Genomic DNA, 12,314 nt, shown 5'->3' on the forward strand with positions numbered 1-12,314 from the left:
AACAGTTTGTCCAGATGAACACAGAATAATTTAGCTGGAATGAGACTTCTGTAGGTTATCTAGTCCAATCCCCTTCCAGACTCTGGATGGCAATACCTTGGACGCTCTGACTGCCTTGGGAGGTCCAGCTGTCTCTTCCCTGCATCACCTATAGCAAGAGTCAAGGGAGTCACCGTTTTAACCCAGATGCCCTCCATGTTAGAGCATTCTAAGAGCCTTTCTGAGGGCTGCTGGTCACATGTGTGGGCCCAGTGAGTTGTCTGGACAGTCATCTGCTTTAAACAAGCTGGCAGCAATTTGAGTACCTCAGGTCAGTGACGTCTTGAGCAGGGGCTCATAGTATCTGCTCCTAATCACCAAGATACTGAAGGAGTCTTGAAGAGCTTTTTGCACTTTTGCATCCATGATGATCAGGGGTGATCTCAGTATATGGTCCCACATGCAACAGTGATCATGATTTGAGTGTCAAGGGATGTTCATTCTTGCAATCTAAGCTCCATTCACACATGTTAGGTGATGGATGGGCTTGTGTGTGAGGCAGGGAGGGAGAAGGGGCTCCACATCTGACAAAGAGATAATGGGGAGTGCTGAAAGAAGGACCTGGAGGGACAGGAACACGAGGAAGATTAGAAACAGGAAAACTTTGTCAAAACATTATTTTACAACCACCAGAGCAGACTAAAGAGCCTAAAAGACTGAAGAGGTCTTTAGTACGATAAAAGACGAGGTGATGGAGGAATAGAAGAATATACATTCTGTGGCAAACAGGAGATATTTGGAATATAAAATATATATTTCACTGGGTTCTTTGGTCCGTGACAGGAACATTCAGAGCTGGTCAATTGTCACAGTTGGTTACTTTCCTTTGACAGCAACTGTCTATTTCTGTATAACTGCTGAGCCTTCTGCCTCATTAGCCTTACCTTCAATGATCTGTGTCCATCCTGTAGTTAAACTTTGAGGTCAGACACTGTTCCTGGCAGCAGGTCAGGGTTCTCTGGAGGACGTAAACACTGCTTGAGGGAATTCCCTGAATCCACACTGAGTGGATCCCGCCTTCTTCTCACCTAGTTAGGATCCAGGTTTCACTCTCAGACATGGACTTTATAGAGAGCCATCAAGTCCAGGGCTTGGGTCCCCCAGGAGGGGCAGAAGGGGGGTGGTAGAAGAACCTCTTAATACAGTGCATCTGTGCTGGGTCCTGGCCAGGAGAAAGAGGTCAAGAGTGGAAAGAAAAGGCGGTAGTGGTGGTCAGCAGAGCTCTGGCAATGTAACACTATTTCTCCGGCAGCAGGAGTCCTGCTGTGCGCAGGAGGTGAAGTCTGTGTTCCTCCTAGCAGTAGTAATCCTGCCAGCAGTAGTAGTCATCAGGTACCTTAGGCTTAACTGTGAGGAGTGTGTCTCTGTCTAGCTTCCTGTAAGTGTGACCAAGAGCTGCCTGAGGGAAAACCTCTGAGGTCAGGGCATTGCACAACGTCAGGCTGCAGGGTAAGGAGCAGAGCAGGGCCTCTGGTGGGTGTGTGTCTTCAGTAGACAAGAGTGACTGATGTTGAGGGGAACGGCTCTGTACAGCAAAAATTTTGTGGCTAAGTTAGGAGATTGATTTCTGGGCTTGGCTGGGACACCCCAAGGTGACAATAGGGAGCTGGCAGTGATGCCCAGAGGGTTAAGAAGTAAGGAGAGGATGATGTGCTAGGTAGGCAGGTGGGGATGAGGCACTGAGCTGCAGGAGAACTGACTGCTGGTACATGGTGTGTGACCCTGTGCACTCACTTAACCCTTCTCTGCCTTTGTTTCCTCATCTGTGAAACAGAGATAAGAATATTTTCCTGACTCAGCTAGAGGACAGTGGAGGTTAATGAATTAATGTTCTTTAAGAACATTGCCGTGTACTCCTTCTAAGGTTTCTTCTCAACGTGGTTGTTTAGTTTATTCAGTTGTTTGGCAGGAGGGAAGTCACAGAACATCCCATTAAGTGCTATCTTAGACTTGGGAGCCTCCCAAACAGATGCACACAAAGGAATAGGGAATGCTTCAGAAAGTCATGTTTGTAAATATCCCCAGGATATAAAATGCTTTTCTCTATGCTTGGCCTTTGTTTGTTGCTTGCAGATAAGCTAATGGAGGAAACAGAAGAGCTATGTCTGCAAAGAGAGCAAAAAGAGGTGAGTGTTCATGCCAAGCCTATTTCCTTTAACTTCCATGCGGCAGGACTGGGATTCTGAGAGTCGTTGGTTTGGAGGCATGTCAGGGTTAAGGGACAGAGGCTTGTGGAGCCACAAGAGTTTCCAGCCAAGCTCTGGATCCTGTGGATGAAGAGAGGAATAAGACCTGTCATGAGATGGGTCTTGGAGGTGTATCCCTGCTCCCTTTCCGTGTTACTTTCCACGCAGTGGGCTTGTGATTGCATCTCCAAGAGGATCAGGGACGAAAATGGAATGAAATTCATATTCACTAGTTTGAATTACACAATTGTTATTTGGCAGTGAAGACTGTGGCAATCAAGACCTGTCTCCACAGTTAGAAAGCAAGTAAACAGACATGGTTCTAGTGTAGTTTCTCTAGTGTAGAAAAACAAGGAGCAGGAAAAGCAAGGTGGTTTGTTTTTTTGACACACCAGAGATGGGGAGAATAATAAATATTACACTAGAGAAAAATCAAGAGAGCACTCCCTTAGAGGTGACAATTATACCTTAATTTATCTTAGAATCATAGAATGGTTTGGGTTGGGAGGGGCCTTAAAGATCACCTAGTTCCAGCCACGAGCAGGGACATCTTTCACTAAACCAGGTTGCTTTATCAAGTTTTTAATTGTTTTCCAAACTATTCCTAACTTATATTTGCTTAATATAGCAAGACTAACTCATTCTCACGTTTATAGCAAAACTATACTGATTTTTTAGCACCATCATAAAGTTACGGCACGTGCAAATGGATTATCCTATTACACAGTAGAGAAGTCTGCATGGATGTAGAATACCATGTTACAACCTTGCACAGTGCCTCATCTTCTATTCCACTTAATCCAAAACGACCATTGCCCCTCTTTAGGAAAAGACGGCAATGCTGACCTTGGCTTCTCGGGCCTGTATTTTTCTTGCATACGTTTCTGGAGAGCTAAAATCCAAAGGTGGCTTGGACTCTCCTTTAGGGCTAAGCTGCTTCTGCCTTTGCAGAGAGACATCCCCTTCTGGTGCAGTAGCCTGCTGCACAGCCACAGCCATGGGGAGGGAAATGCCGTTGTCTGAAGATCCTGGAACAAATCTCTGCTCTTAAAAAGCCATGCACAGTAACCCCATTGCCTACAAAGAGCAGATGGGGCCAGGTTAGTTTGAAGGAGTTTGGTACTGTGAAGAACTGAATGTAGATCTCACTGATCTGTGGCAGTCTGACCTGCTGGGAGCCTGAAGGCTCCAGAGAAGTATTTTGGGAAAGAAGCTTGAACCCTGTATCTGCACCATGGAACAAGACTCTTAATTTTAATTTATCCAGTGTCAGTGCTGTTTTGTGAGTAGCCTGGGCCTGCAGCAGTTCTGCTTAGCAGCTATAGCTGCAAAGGGACCTGTCCGGGAGAGGGACCCTTGCTGTATTTTGTCCCTGTCTTTCTCCATCTGCAGTAGGTCTCAGTACAACTGCTTCCTCTAGACTAGGGGAAGAGGCTGTTTTGCTGCTTGAGGACAGCTTGTAGTATTTGGTGCTCTTTAAGTGTGGTTTTATCAGCACAAAGATAGTGACAGGCTGATTAAACTGTGCAAAGCTGTAACCGAACGGTTTGTGTTTTCCTGCCCCAGTGGGGCTGGAGAGCAAGGCAGAGCTGGTAGAAAAATTACACTTCAGGCACAGCAGTTCTGGGGCTGTCACACTCCTGTCAGGACTATCTGTACCTGCACATGTGGGTGCCTGGAAATGGTACATACATGTGGAGTCCAGCATTCCCAGGGAGTTTTGGACCTTCTGTACATATGCATCAGAACTGACCTGTGCAGAGAGCATGTCTGGGATCTCTGTGTGCTTGGTAACCTGAATGGGGCATGTGGATGTCTGAAAATCCTCAGCTAACTTCAGATCCCTTCTAATGCCCCTGGACAAAAGTGTGTTGTGATCAGAAACTTCATGGCTCTGCATAGCTTGGGTTAAATGCCAGGTTTAAAGTCCCAGGCATTGTTAACAGGGAAGCCTTTCCTAACCATATAGGCAGAGTACATTCCTGTCTTCTTTTTTTTGTTCCAGGAACTCGAGCGTCTGAACCAGATCCTGGAAGCAGAGAAGCAGCAGTTTGAAGAGGTGGTGCGGGAGCTGAGGCTGGAGCAGGAAGAGATCAGACGGTAAGGCAGCAGACTGAGCAGGGCAGGAAAAGGTCACCAGCTCCCACACTGGGCAAAAGTGCCGCTGTGGCAGTGAATCAAAACAGTTTGTAAAACCCAACTATTTTTGTGCATGTAGGAAGGAGAAGAGATGCTATATTGACCAAAACAGGAATGGTTGAGGACTGTTTACCTGCATTTGCTGTTGCTTGTGTGACCAATAGAATACAGCTTAGTTTCATTTTGCATTCAGGGCTCCAGCAATTTATTTTCAAAGGTCTGGGACATGAGCAAACCCCAGATTGGTTGGGGTAGCATGACAATGGAGCTGCTAGAGAGGATTTCAAAGAGGCAACTACTTTGGTTGGCTAACCAGCCCTGTGGGGTCCAAACATATGGATCTGGTTTTCCACCATCAGCTCAATGACAATGGGTGGATGATAATGTTGCCTCACCAAGAATAGTTTTGTAATTTTAATAATTACACTGTGCAAAATGTAAGTGGAAAATGTATTTGGGAAGGATAAAAATGCTTTGCCCTGAGTGTTGAAAGGGCTGTTTAGCCATTGCCCTATTTTTTTTTTCTTTTCTCTCCCTAAATAACATCTCAGCATGATTTTGCAAACCATTTTTGTTTTCATAGACCTACTTCTGCTTAAATATGACTGTCCTGTCTGAACTCTTCCAGTTGCAACCATGGCCCTGCCCTTGCTAGAGAAGCACACTGGGTTTGGTTTGATGATCAAGAGGCACAGTAAAGTTCCTGAATGCCCATAGTGTGTTCGAGGCAGGATGTGATGCTTCCTGGCAAGCTCCTGACTCTCTGGGACTGCCTTCACCAAGAGATCCACAGCCTGTGAAGTCTGAGTGTGGTCTGTGGGGCTAGTGTTCCACTGCAATAGCTGTTCCCCCTTTTTGCTTCTTTAGGGAGTTGGAGCTCACAGCCCGCTCCCTTAAAGGAGTGGAGGAAGAAAAGAAAGAGTTGCGAAGCCTGACGCAGTCCTTACAGAACACCCTAGAGGTGAGTGACCACTTCTCACCTCTGAGTGACAGCATTTTAGTGTGCCTTGGAATGAATCTAATACCTGCTAGCTCCAGGGTTAAGTCCTGTACAGATGAACAGGTTCGTTTGGTGGCTGGTATGAATGCCAAAATCCCCCACAAAAATGATGAGAAGTGATACAGGGCCCAGCTGAAGCAAAGTTTTCTCAGTCATACCAGGTGATGTGATGGTAGCATAAAACCCAAAAGTTGCAGTTTGGGAAGCTCAGGTTGAACACTAGGGAGAGAATTTTCACCAGATGGATAGGCAGGCAGTGGGAGAGCCTGAGGAACCTTCATTGTGGAAGGAACCTTCATCCATTTTCACAACTGGACTGTAGAAAGCCACATCTGACCATAACCTGCTGTGCTGGCAGACCAACTCTGAACAGGAGGTTGGACTTGAGCCTACTGGAGGGTCCCTTCCAGCCAACATGGCTGTAAAGTCATGCACTTTTTTTTTTAAACTGCAGCTCCGTAAGTTCTGGTGGAAATTGGAGCGGGAGAGAGGCATTTCCTGCTCACAGAAGAGAGCGTGGTGTTCCCAAGGAATCCTGTACCACATGAGAATATAGGAAAAGGAATATTGATGTATTAAAATCTTTCCTTACTTGATATCATTCTGGTGGATTTGTGGAAAGTGTCTTTTCTAAATGCACATTTGTGAGATTTTCATACAGCCAGCCTTAGGAAACCACAAGGTCATTCTTAATGTTTGTGTCAGATCCTGCAAGTTTGTCCAAAAATCTGTTCCTATGAGCTCTTCTCCTTGCCTGAAGTTATGGGAATGAAAAAAGAGCTGGAAAGCTAGGGAAGGACTGTTCATGCTCTGGTTGCACACTGAATCAAACACTTTACAGGCAAACAGCATGATAGGTCTTATTGCCCCGCAGTTAGAAGCACCACAGAGGGGATGCCTGCAGTTCCCACTGAGGAGCAAGCCGGGCAGGGAAGCTGGCTGCATCTGTGATGCACTAGGGAATCACAAGGCTCCAGTCCCTGAGCTGTGTCCTTACTAGCATATCGCATCAAAGGAGCCTGCAGGTTCTCTCTGCCTTCATAGCAAAGGCTGTGGTGGAGGCTTGCTACTCATGAGGCAGGTACGAAATGAAAACCTAATTTTATTATTCATGTTTTTAACCAGAATGAGGCATGTAAGGGTGGAGGGACTCAATAGGGAAGAGCCAGGCAGGAACAGGAGCAGAAACATTAGACTTGGCTGATACTCACAATCTCTGTCCTTCTTCAAGGAGCTCTCCCTGGAAAAGCAGCAAATGCTGGAGATGCTGGAAGAAAATGAGAGCCAGGTCCCACCTCCAACCAGCCCCAGCAAAGAGCAAAGCCCCATCTGGGGACTGCACTGCAGCTTGCGACAGATTGAAGAAAAGATGCAGCAACTTCTGCAGGAGAAACTCCTGGCAGAGAAAAGGTGAAGTGGGGACAGGGGTTCTTGAGGTGGTATCAGTGATGAGATGTGATCCAGTGTGAGGAGGGGGCTGTGAAAAGAGGTAGTTTTGTCCCTTGCAGATGGGAGGCATGGGGATGTGGCAAAATATTTGCAGGCTTCAAATGATATCACTTCAAAACAGTTTCCCTGTTTATCCTGAGACCTGCAGAGAGCCAAGATCCTTTATAATTTCCTTTCTTGGGTGTGATAAAGGGATGAGGACACTTCTGCCCTGCTCAGGCTTATGGATGCCAAATGGCATGACTATCTGCTGACTTGCTTTTTCGTTGCCAACACAAGACAAGTCTGGAAGCTTGTCTGGTTCCCATGGCAGGAGTTTAGGGTACAAACACTTCAAAGGAGACAAAGTGAGGCAGGGCTGCTGAACTTCTTTCTGCTGGTTGGGCCTTCTCCTTTCAAACCAGGATTTGGGCACGTGACGGTGTTCATGGCCTGTCCCTAAGGAGTGTTTGATGCTTCTGGGCCTCATCTGGGGATTGAGACTGTTCCATTCAAGAACTGTCCACCTGGCTTTCTCCAGCAATGCCTGTATTATTGGAGTGAAACACAGACAGTGCTCTTGTTAGCACCTCTTTGCTCAGGACATCCAGATAGTTAAGCATGCCCAATCACGATACTGAGCCTCTTTCCTTCCTGTCAGTTGTACTGGGGTGGGAATGGTCATCTTTCTTTGCTGTGCCATGCACCAGGATGAAGGAGAATGAGGAGCGGTCCCGAGCACTGGAGGAGGAGCGGGAGTTTTACTCTTCCCAGTCACAAGCGCTGCAGAACTCACTCTCGGAGCTGACTGCAGAGAAACAGCAGGCAGAGAGGGACCTCAAGGTATTCCCTGCAAATGTTGTAATATTGCTGTTCCTGGGCCCAAAGTGCTCTAATTTTCCCTCTCAGTTCATCCCCCATCAAGCCAAACTCTTTGTTTTATTTTGTTTTCATGTTGTGGTCACAAATCTTCATTTGCTGTGCTTCGTATTGCCAACCGTATCCTGGGCTGCATCAAAAGCATCGAGACCAGCAGGTTGAGAGAGGTGATTCTGCCCCTCTACTCTGCCCTTGTGAGACCCCACCTGGAATACTGCATCAGTTCTGGGGTCCTCAGCACAGGAAGGACATGGACGCGTTGCAATGAGTCCAGAGGAGGAGCACAAAGATCATCAGAGGACTGGAGCACCTCTCCTCTAAGCTGAGAGAGCTTGGGTTGTTCAGCCTGGATAAGAGAAGGTTCTGAGAAGGAAATCTTACAGCACCTTCCAGTACCTCAAGGGGGCTACAAGAGAGATGGAGAGGGAATTTTTACAAGGATATGTAGTGATAGGACAAGGGGAATTGGCTTAAAACTGAAAGAGGAGAGGTTTTGATTAGATATTAGGAAGAAATTCTTTACTGTGAGGGCAGTGAGGCACTGGAACAGGTTGCCCAGGGTAGTTGTGGATGCCCCATCCCTGGAAATGTTCAGGACCAGGTTGTATGGGAGTTTGAGCAGTGTGGTCTAGTGAAAGCTGTCACTGTCCACAGCGGAGGGTTTGAAACTAGATGATCTTTTAAGGTCCCTTCCAATCCAAAGCACACTATGACACCACCGTAACATATGAAGTTGCCACGTTGTATCTATGTAGCACTACTGTTTATTTTCTCATTCTAAAGCCTGATTAACCTGTTTAGTGCAAGTCTTCTAGTTTGGTACTATGAAATCATCATCTAAAGATGGAGGGAAGAAAAAAGTAAACTACACGAGAAAAAGAATAAAGATTATTTCAAAGAAATGTTAACATGGACATTGCAGAACTGAGCAGATATCCTCCCTCCTCACTTGTGCTCAGAAAATCAGTCTTAAGATGTGTAAATCTTCAGTAACCTGCAAGAACTTGAGTTGAAAAGCAGAGGAATGCAGCTGAGGTACCAGCCCTCCTTTGTAACAGAAGATACTTTGTCCAATTACCTTTGCATAGATTAATGATATGTTTTTGAGCTATTTAGACATAGTTTGAGCTATGTAGACATAGCTTGACATTTTTTATATTTTAGATATTGGAGAACTTGATTCTTGTAACTGCTGTGTTTAGTTTTCTTTAAATGTAGTGAAATTTCATTTACGTGCATTTTCATTTCATATATTTATATGTTTAATACTACATACTTGCAATTGTTATTTAAGTCTAAATAACATGAAGGTTATGTTTATTATTGGCTGTGACACTCAACCTCCTTATACAAATATTTTGTCCAAAAAAACCCCAGTTCTTCTTTTTCCTGCACTTCCAATATTTTTTTTTATCCTGTAACCTTCCACTTGACCAAACAGAAGCTAAGTTGAACTAAGCTGTATTAGTCATTCTGATTTGCTAAGTTATTACTTTAGTTCTAAATTTTCTTGTGTGTTTTGTTTCTGAAACTCAGTACTGTGCACCCCTTTGTGGTAACTGACTGCCTTGGACTTATCTCAGCTGGAATTATGTCCTCCCGTTCCTGCTCATCTGCAAATACTTGCATTAGCACAAATTCTTGTGTTGAAATACCATCTCTGATTCCATATGGTTTATGCAATGGGAGGAAAACTGTGAAAAATGAAAGTCAGAGTAAAGGAGAATTACTAAAATAGTCTGGACTTCAGATTCTATCTAAAGACATGAGGAACAACTTTTATGTTGTCTTACAATATTTCTAAGGATTTTCGTCACTGTTGTCTCTTTGTTTTCGTCCACAGTGAGTCCCTCACAGACCTGGTGAGTTACCAGGATGATTATTGAGACACAAGCCAGTTTTCAGCAACTCTTGTTCTTTTTATCAGGCTGAGGTGAAGGTACGCATGGATCTGGAGAAGAGACTGAGAGAAGCTGAGGAAGCATTGCAGAGCTTGGAGCAAGGCTTAAATTCTCTGCATTGCAATAAGGAGAAAGAGGAAAAGATGAAAGCAGATGTCAGTAACTTGAGAAGTAAGTCAATCATCCATCCTCTCTGCTGATGATCAAAGTCTGAGAGAGGAAATATTTCCACCCATCTTTCCAGACACACAAAGAAGATCCTTAGTGCACATAATGTGCTCCCCAAATTCTTGTACCTCCACCACACCACCCGTTTGAGGAGCCATAATGTGCTATGGTATTTCACCCTTTAAAGGAAGGTTAAAATTATCCCAGCTTTCTTTGTTGGGTGCAAGACAAACCTAAAGGTAGAAATGATCAAATGCTTTCCAAAATGTCAAAGGAAAGCTGTGGCAAAGCTATAAAGACTGACTAGGTCTGAGTTATAAAGAGTCTTCTTATTCCCCTCAAGACATTATTTTCTCAGCCTTGGTTACAGCAACATCAGTTTAAGGAGGACTGTGGTTGCTGTAGCAACGTGCTGGTAGGTGACCCAGCAGGTGAAGTTTGGATCCTTACTTGGACCTGAATCACAGCATCAGCACTGCTATGCTGAGACAGCTGCAGTCCACAGGTCAGGTGTAAGATTCATGTCCCTCACAGGTTAACCTTGTTTCCTTGCCCTTTTTGTGCTTATTTGGGTTGGAAATTCTGGGGTATTTTGAAGGGGTATTACCTTAGCATTCGGCTTGAGTCGGGTTTGGGAACTGACATTATCAGCTTCAGTTATGTGAAGTCTTGCTTATTTTCCATCCTCAAGTATAGTTCAGGGGGAAAAGGTTATGAAGATTCTGTATTTGTACAGTTAACGCTTCATTTCAGTGAAGGATGGATGTACTGGGCCAATACAGAAAAGTCAAAAAGTCCTGTGGCATTCTGAGCACTGTTTACATGAAAAGAATAATAAAAAAAGAATAAATACATGTATTAATAGTTTTTATATCTATTCACATATTTATCCTTTTAATATATTTAAATAAAATAAGTATTATTCAGTAGTTTCTACATAAGATTTCTAAACTGAGGAAAACCAACATGATTTGGAACTTCATCCCGCTGTCCAGGAGCCATGTTAAGGAAACTGAGCTAAAGTGGATGTGTTGAGTTCAGCATTCAAGTAGAGCTGAGCTACCTAACCAGGGCATAAGTGAGTAACCTCTAGTATTGAGCGTTTCATGACATTTCTAACCTCAGATTTTGGCGAATGTTTTCTTTAAAAAAGTAAAAATGTATTGATGAGCGGAGGACTAGAGAAAATGAGGGACCACCAATGTCTTTGGTCTCAGCACGCATTATGTTAGTCCTTCCAAGTGGTTCCTGCTGCTCTACCCTGCCCTGCCCTACCCTTTCATATAAAAGTTTGGGCACATTAGCACGTGATGCCTTTGCATAGCAAGGGGCCAGCGACAGGCAGGAGGACAGCAAGACTGGAATGGCAGAAGAGATGCTGGTTAGATCATAGGAGAGAAAATAGGCCAGGAAAAGCAGCTTGTGTGGCAGATCAGGACATAATAACGTTGTCAGAGTTCAGACGTGGGGCTTTGTTTGAAGCCTATAATGTAAGTATCTCTATGCTGTGCTTTTAAGAAATTCCTGGCCATGTATGGCCTGGAGGTATGTGCCCATGCCAGTGTTGCCAAAAACCTCCCTTTCCCAGTTAGACTTGACTGGTTTTAGAAGTCCTTCAAAGAAAGTATGATGACTGAAGCTTCATACCCTCTGTTGCAAGAGAGTTGAGAAGTTTTATTACAGTATCAGAGGCTTTTGTCAGTTGAATCAGGAGCAGTTGTGTGAATGATTGATGTGGAATGTTCTGCAGTTCTTTCTAAAATGTGAGTATATGCTTTTTGGGAACCATAGGTTTTTGTCACTGAATATGCTCATTTTGATGACGTTCGGGAGCTTCATAGAGTGTTGTTTGTGAAGATAATCATTATCTGGCTCAGCCCATCAACGAGTGCAGTCCCTTGTGACTGGTTTGTTGCTTGCAGTGTCTGTCCCATCACTCTTACAGTGGTGTCTTTTTCTCAGAGTTCTTTGAAGAGTGCATCCGCAATGCCGAGCTGGAGGCCAAGATGCCTGTGATCATGAAGAACTCCGTGTACATCCACAAGGCTGCCACTCGCCGCATAAAGAGCTGCCGCTTCCGCTGCCGGAGAACCAGTACTTCATGGAATGATAGTAGGTATCAAGAAGCTTTTTAATCTGCATTCTGAAAGAGCAGATACGTGCAGATGGGGCTGACAGAGCAGTAAAGTCTCCAAAGGTTATCTGTGTTTCATATTCCTTAGTAATAGAATGGAGCTACAGTGCTACTTGGAGCTTCCTTTCCTAGAGAGCAGGCACTGAGCCTGCGTACTTGTTACCTGTTTCTTTATTTACGTTTAAAGCTAGCTGCTGTGATGGTTCTGGCCCCCCCAAAAAAACATGCTTAAATGTGACTTCATTGGAATGCTTAATCACAGACTAAATTAAGTTGGAAGGAACACCTGGACATTGTCCAATCCAATCTGGTGATCAGAGTGGCTACTTGCAAGGTTAGATCAGGTTCTGTGTAGCACCTTAAATCAGAGGCAGCTGTAAAGAAAAGTGTGTTTCCATGCCGTCAGCATTTTCCTCCTCTGAACACAGTGAGGTAAAGCT

General features: G+C 44.6%; 1 protein-coding gene across 2 annotated transcripts in view; it reads left to right on the forward strand.

The window, feature by feature from the left end:
- Positions 1 to 12,314, forward strand: part of PLEKHD1 (pleckstrin homology and coiled-coil domain containing D1) — a 29,638-nt gene that overhangs the window by 14,669 nt on the left and 2,655 nt on the right. For both annotated transcript variants that reach the window (XM_050335856.1, XM_050335854.1), the window contains exons 7-13: positions 2,113 to 2,165; positions 4,231 to 4,325; positions 5,232 to 5,325; positions 6,596 to 6,774; positions 7,503 to 7,635; positions 9,599 to 9,743; positions 11,703 to 11,852. In XM_050335856.1, coding sequence (XP_050191813.1) covers positions 2,113 to 2,165; positions 4,231 to 4,325; positions 5,232 to 5,325; positions 6,596 to 6,774; positions 7,503 to 7,635; positions 9,599 to 9,743; positions 11,703 to 11,852 — 849 coding nt within the window. The remainder of the gene's footprint in view (positions 1 to 2,112; positions 2,166 to 4,230; positions 4,326 to 5,231; positions 5,326 to 6,595; positions 6,775 to 7,502; positions 7,636 to 9,598; positions 9,744 to 11,702; positions 11,853 to 12,314) is intronic.

This window comes from Myiozetetes cayanensis, unplaced genomic scaffold, assembly GCF_022539395.1.
Source record: "Myiozetetes cayanensis isolate MyiCay16 unplaced genomic scaffold, myiCay2020 scf6-25, whole genome shotgun sequence".
NCBI classification, from domain to species: Eukaryota; Metazoa; Chordata; class Aves; order Passeriformes; family Tyrannidae; genus Myiozetetes; species Myiozetetes cayanensis.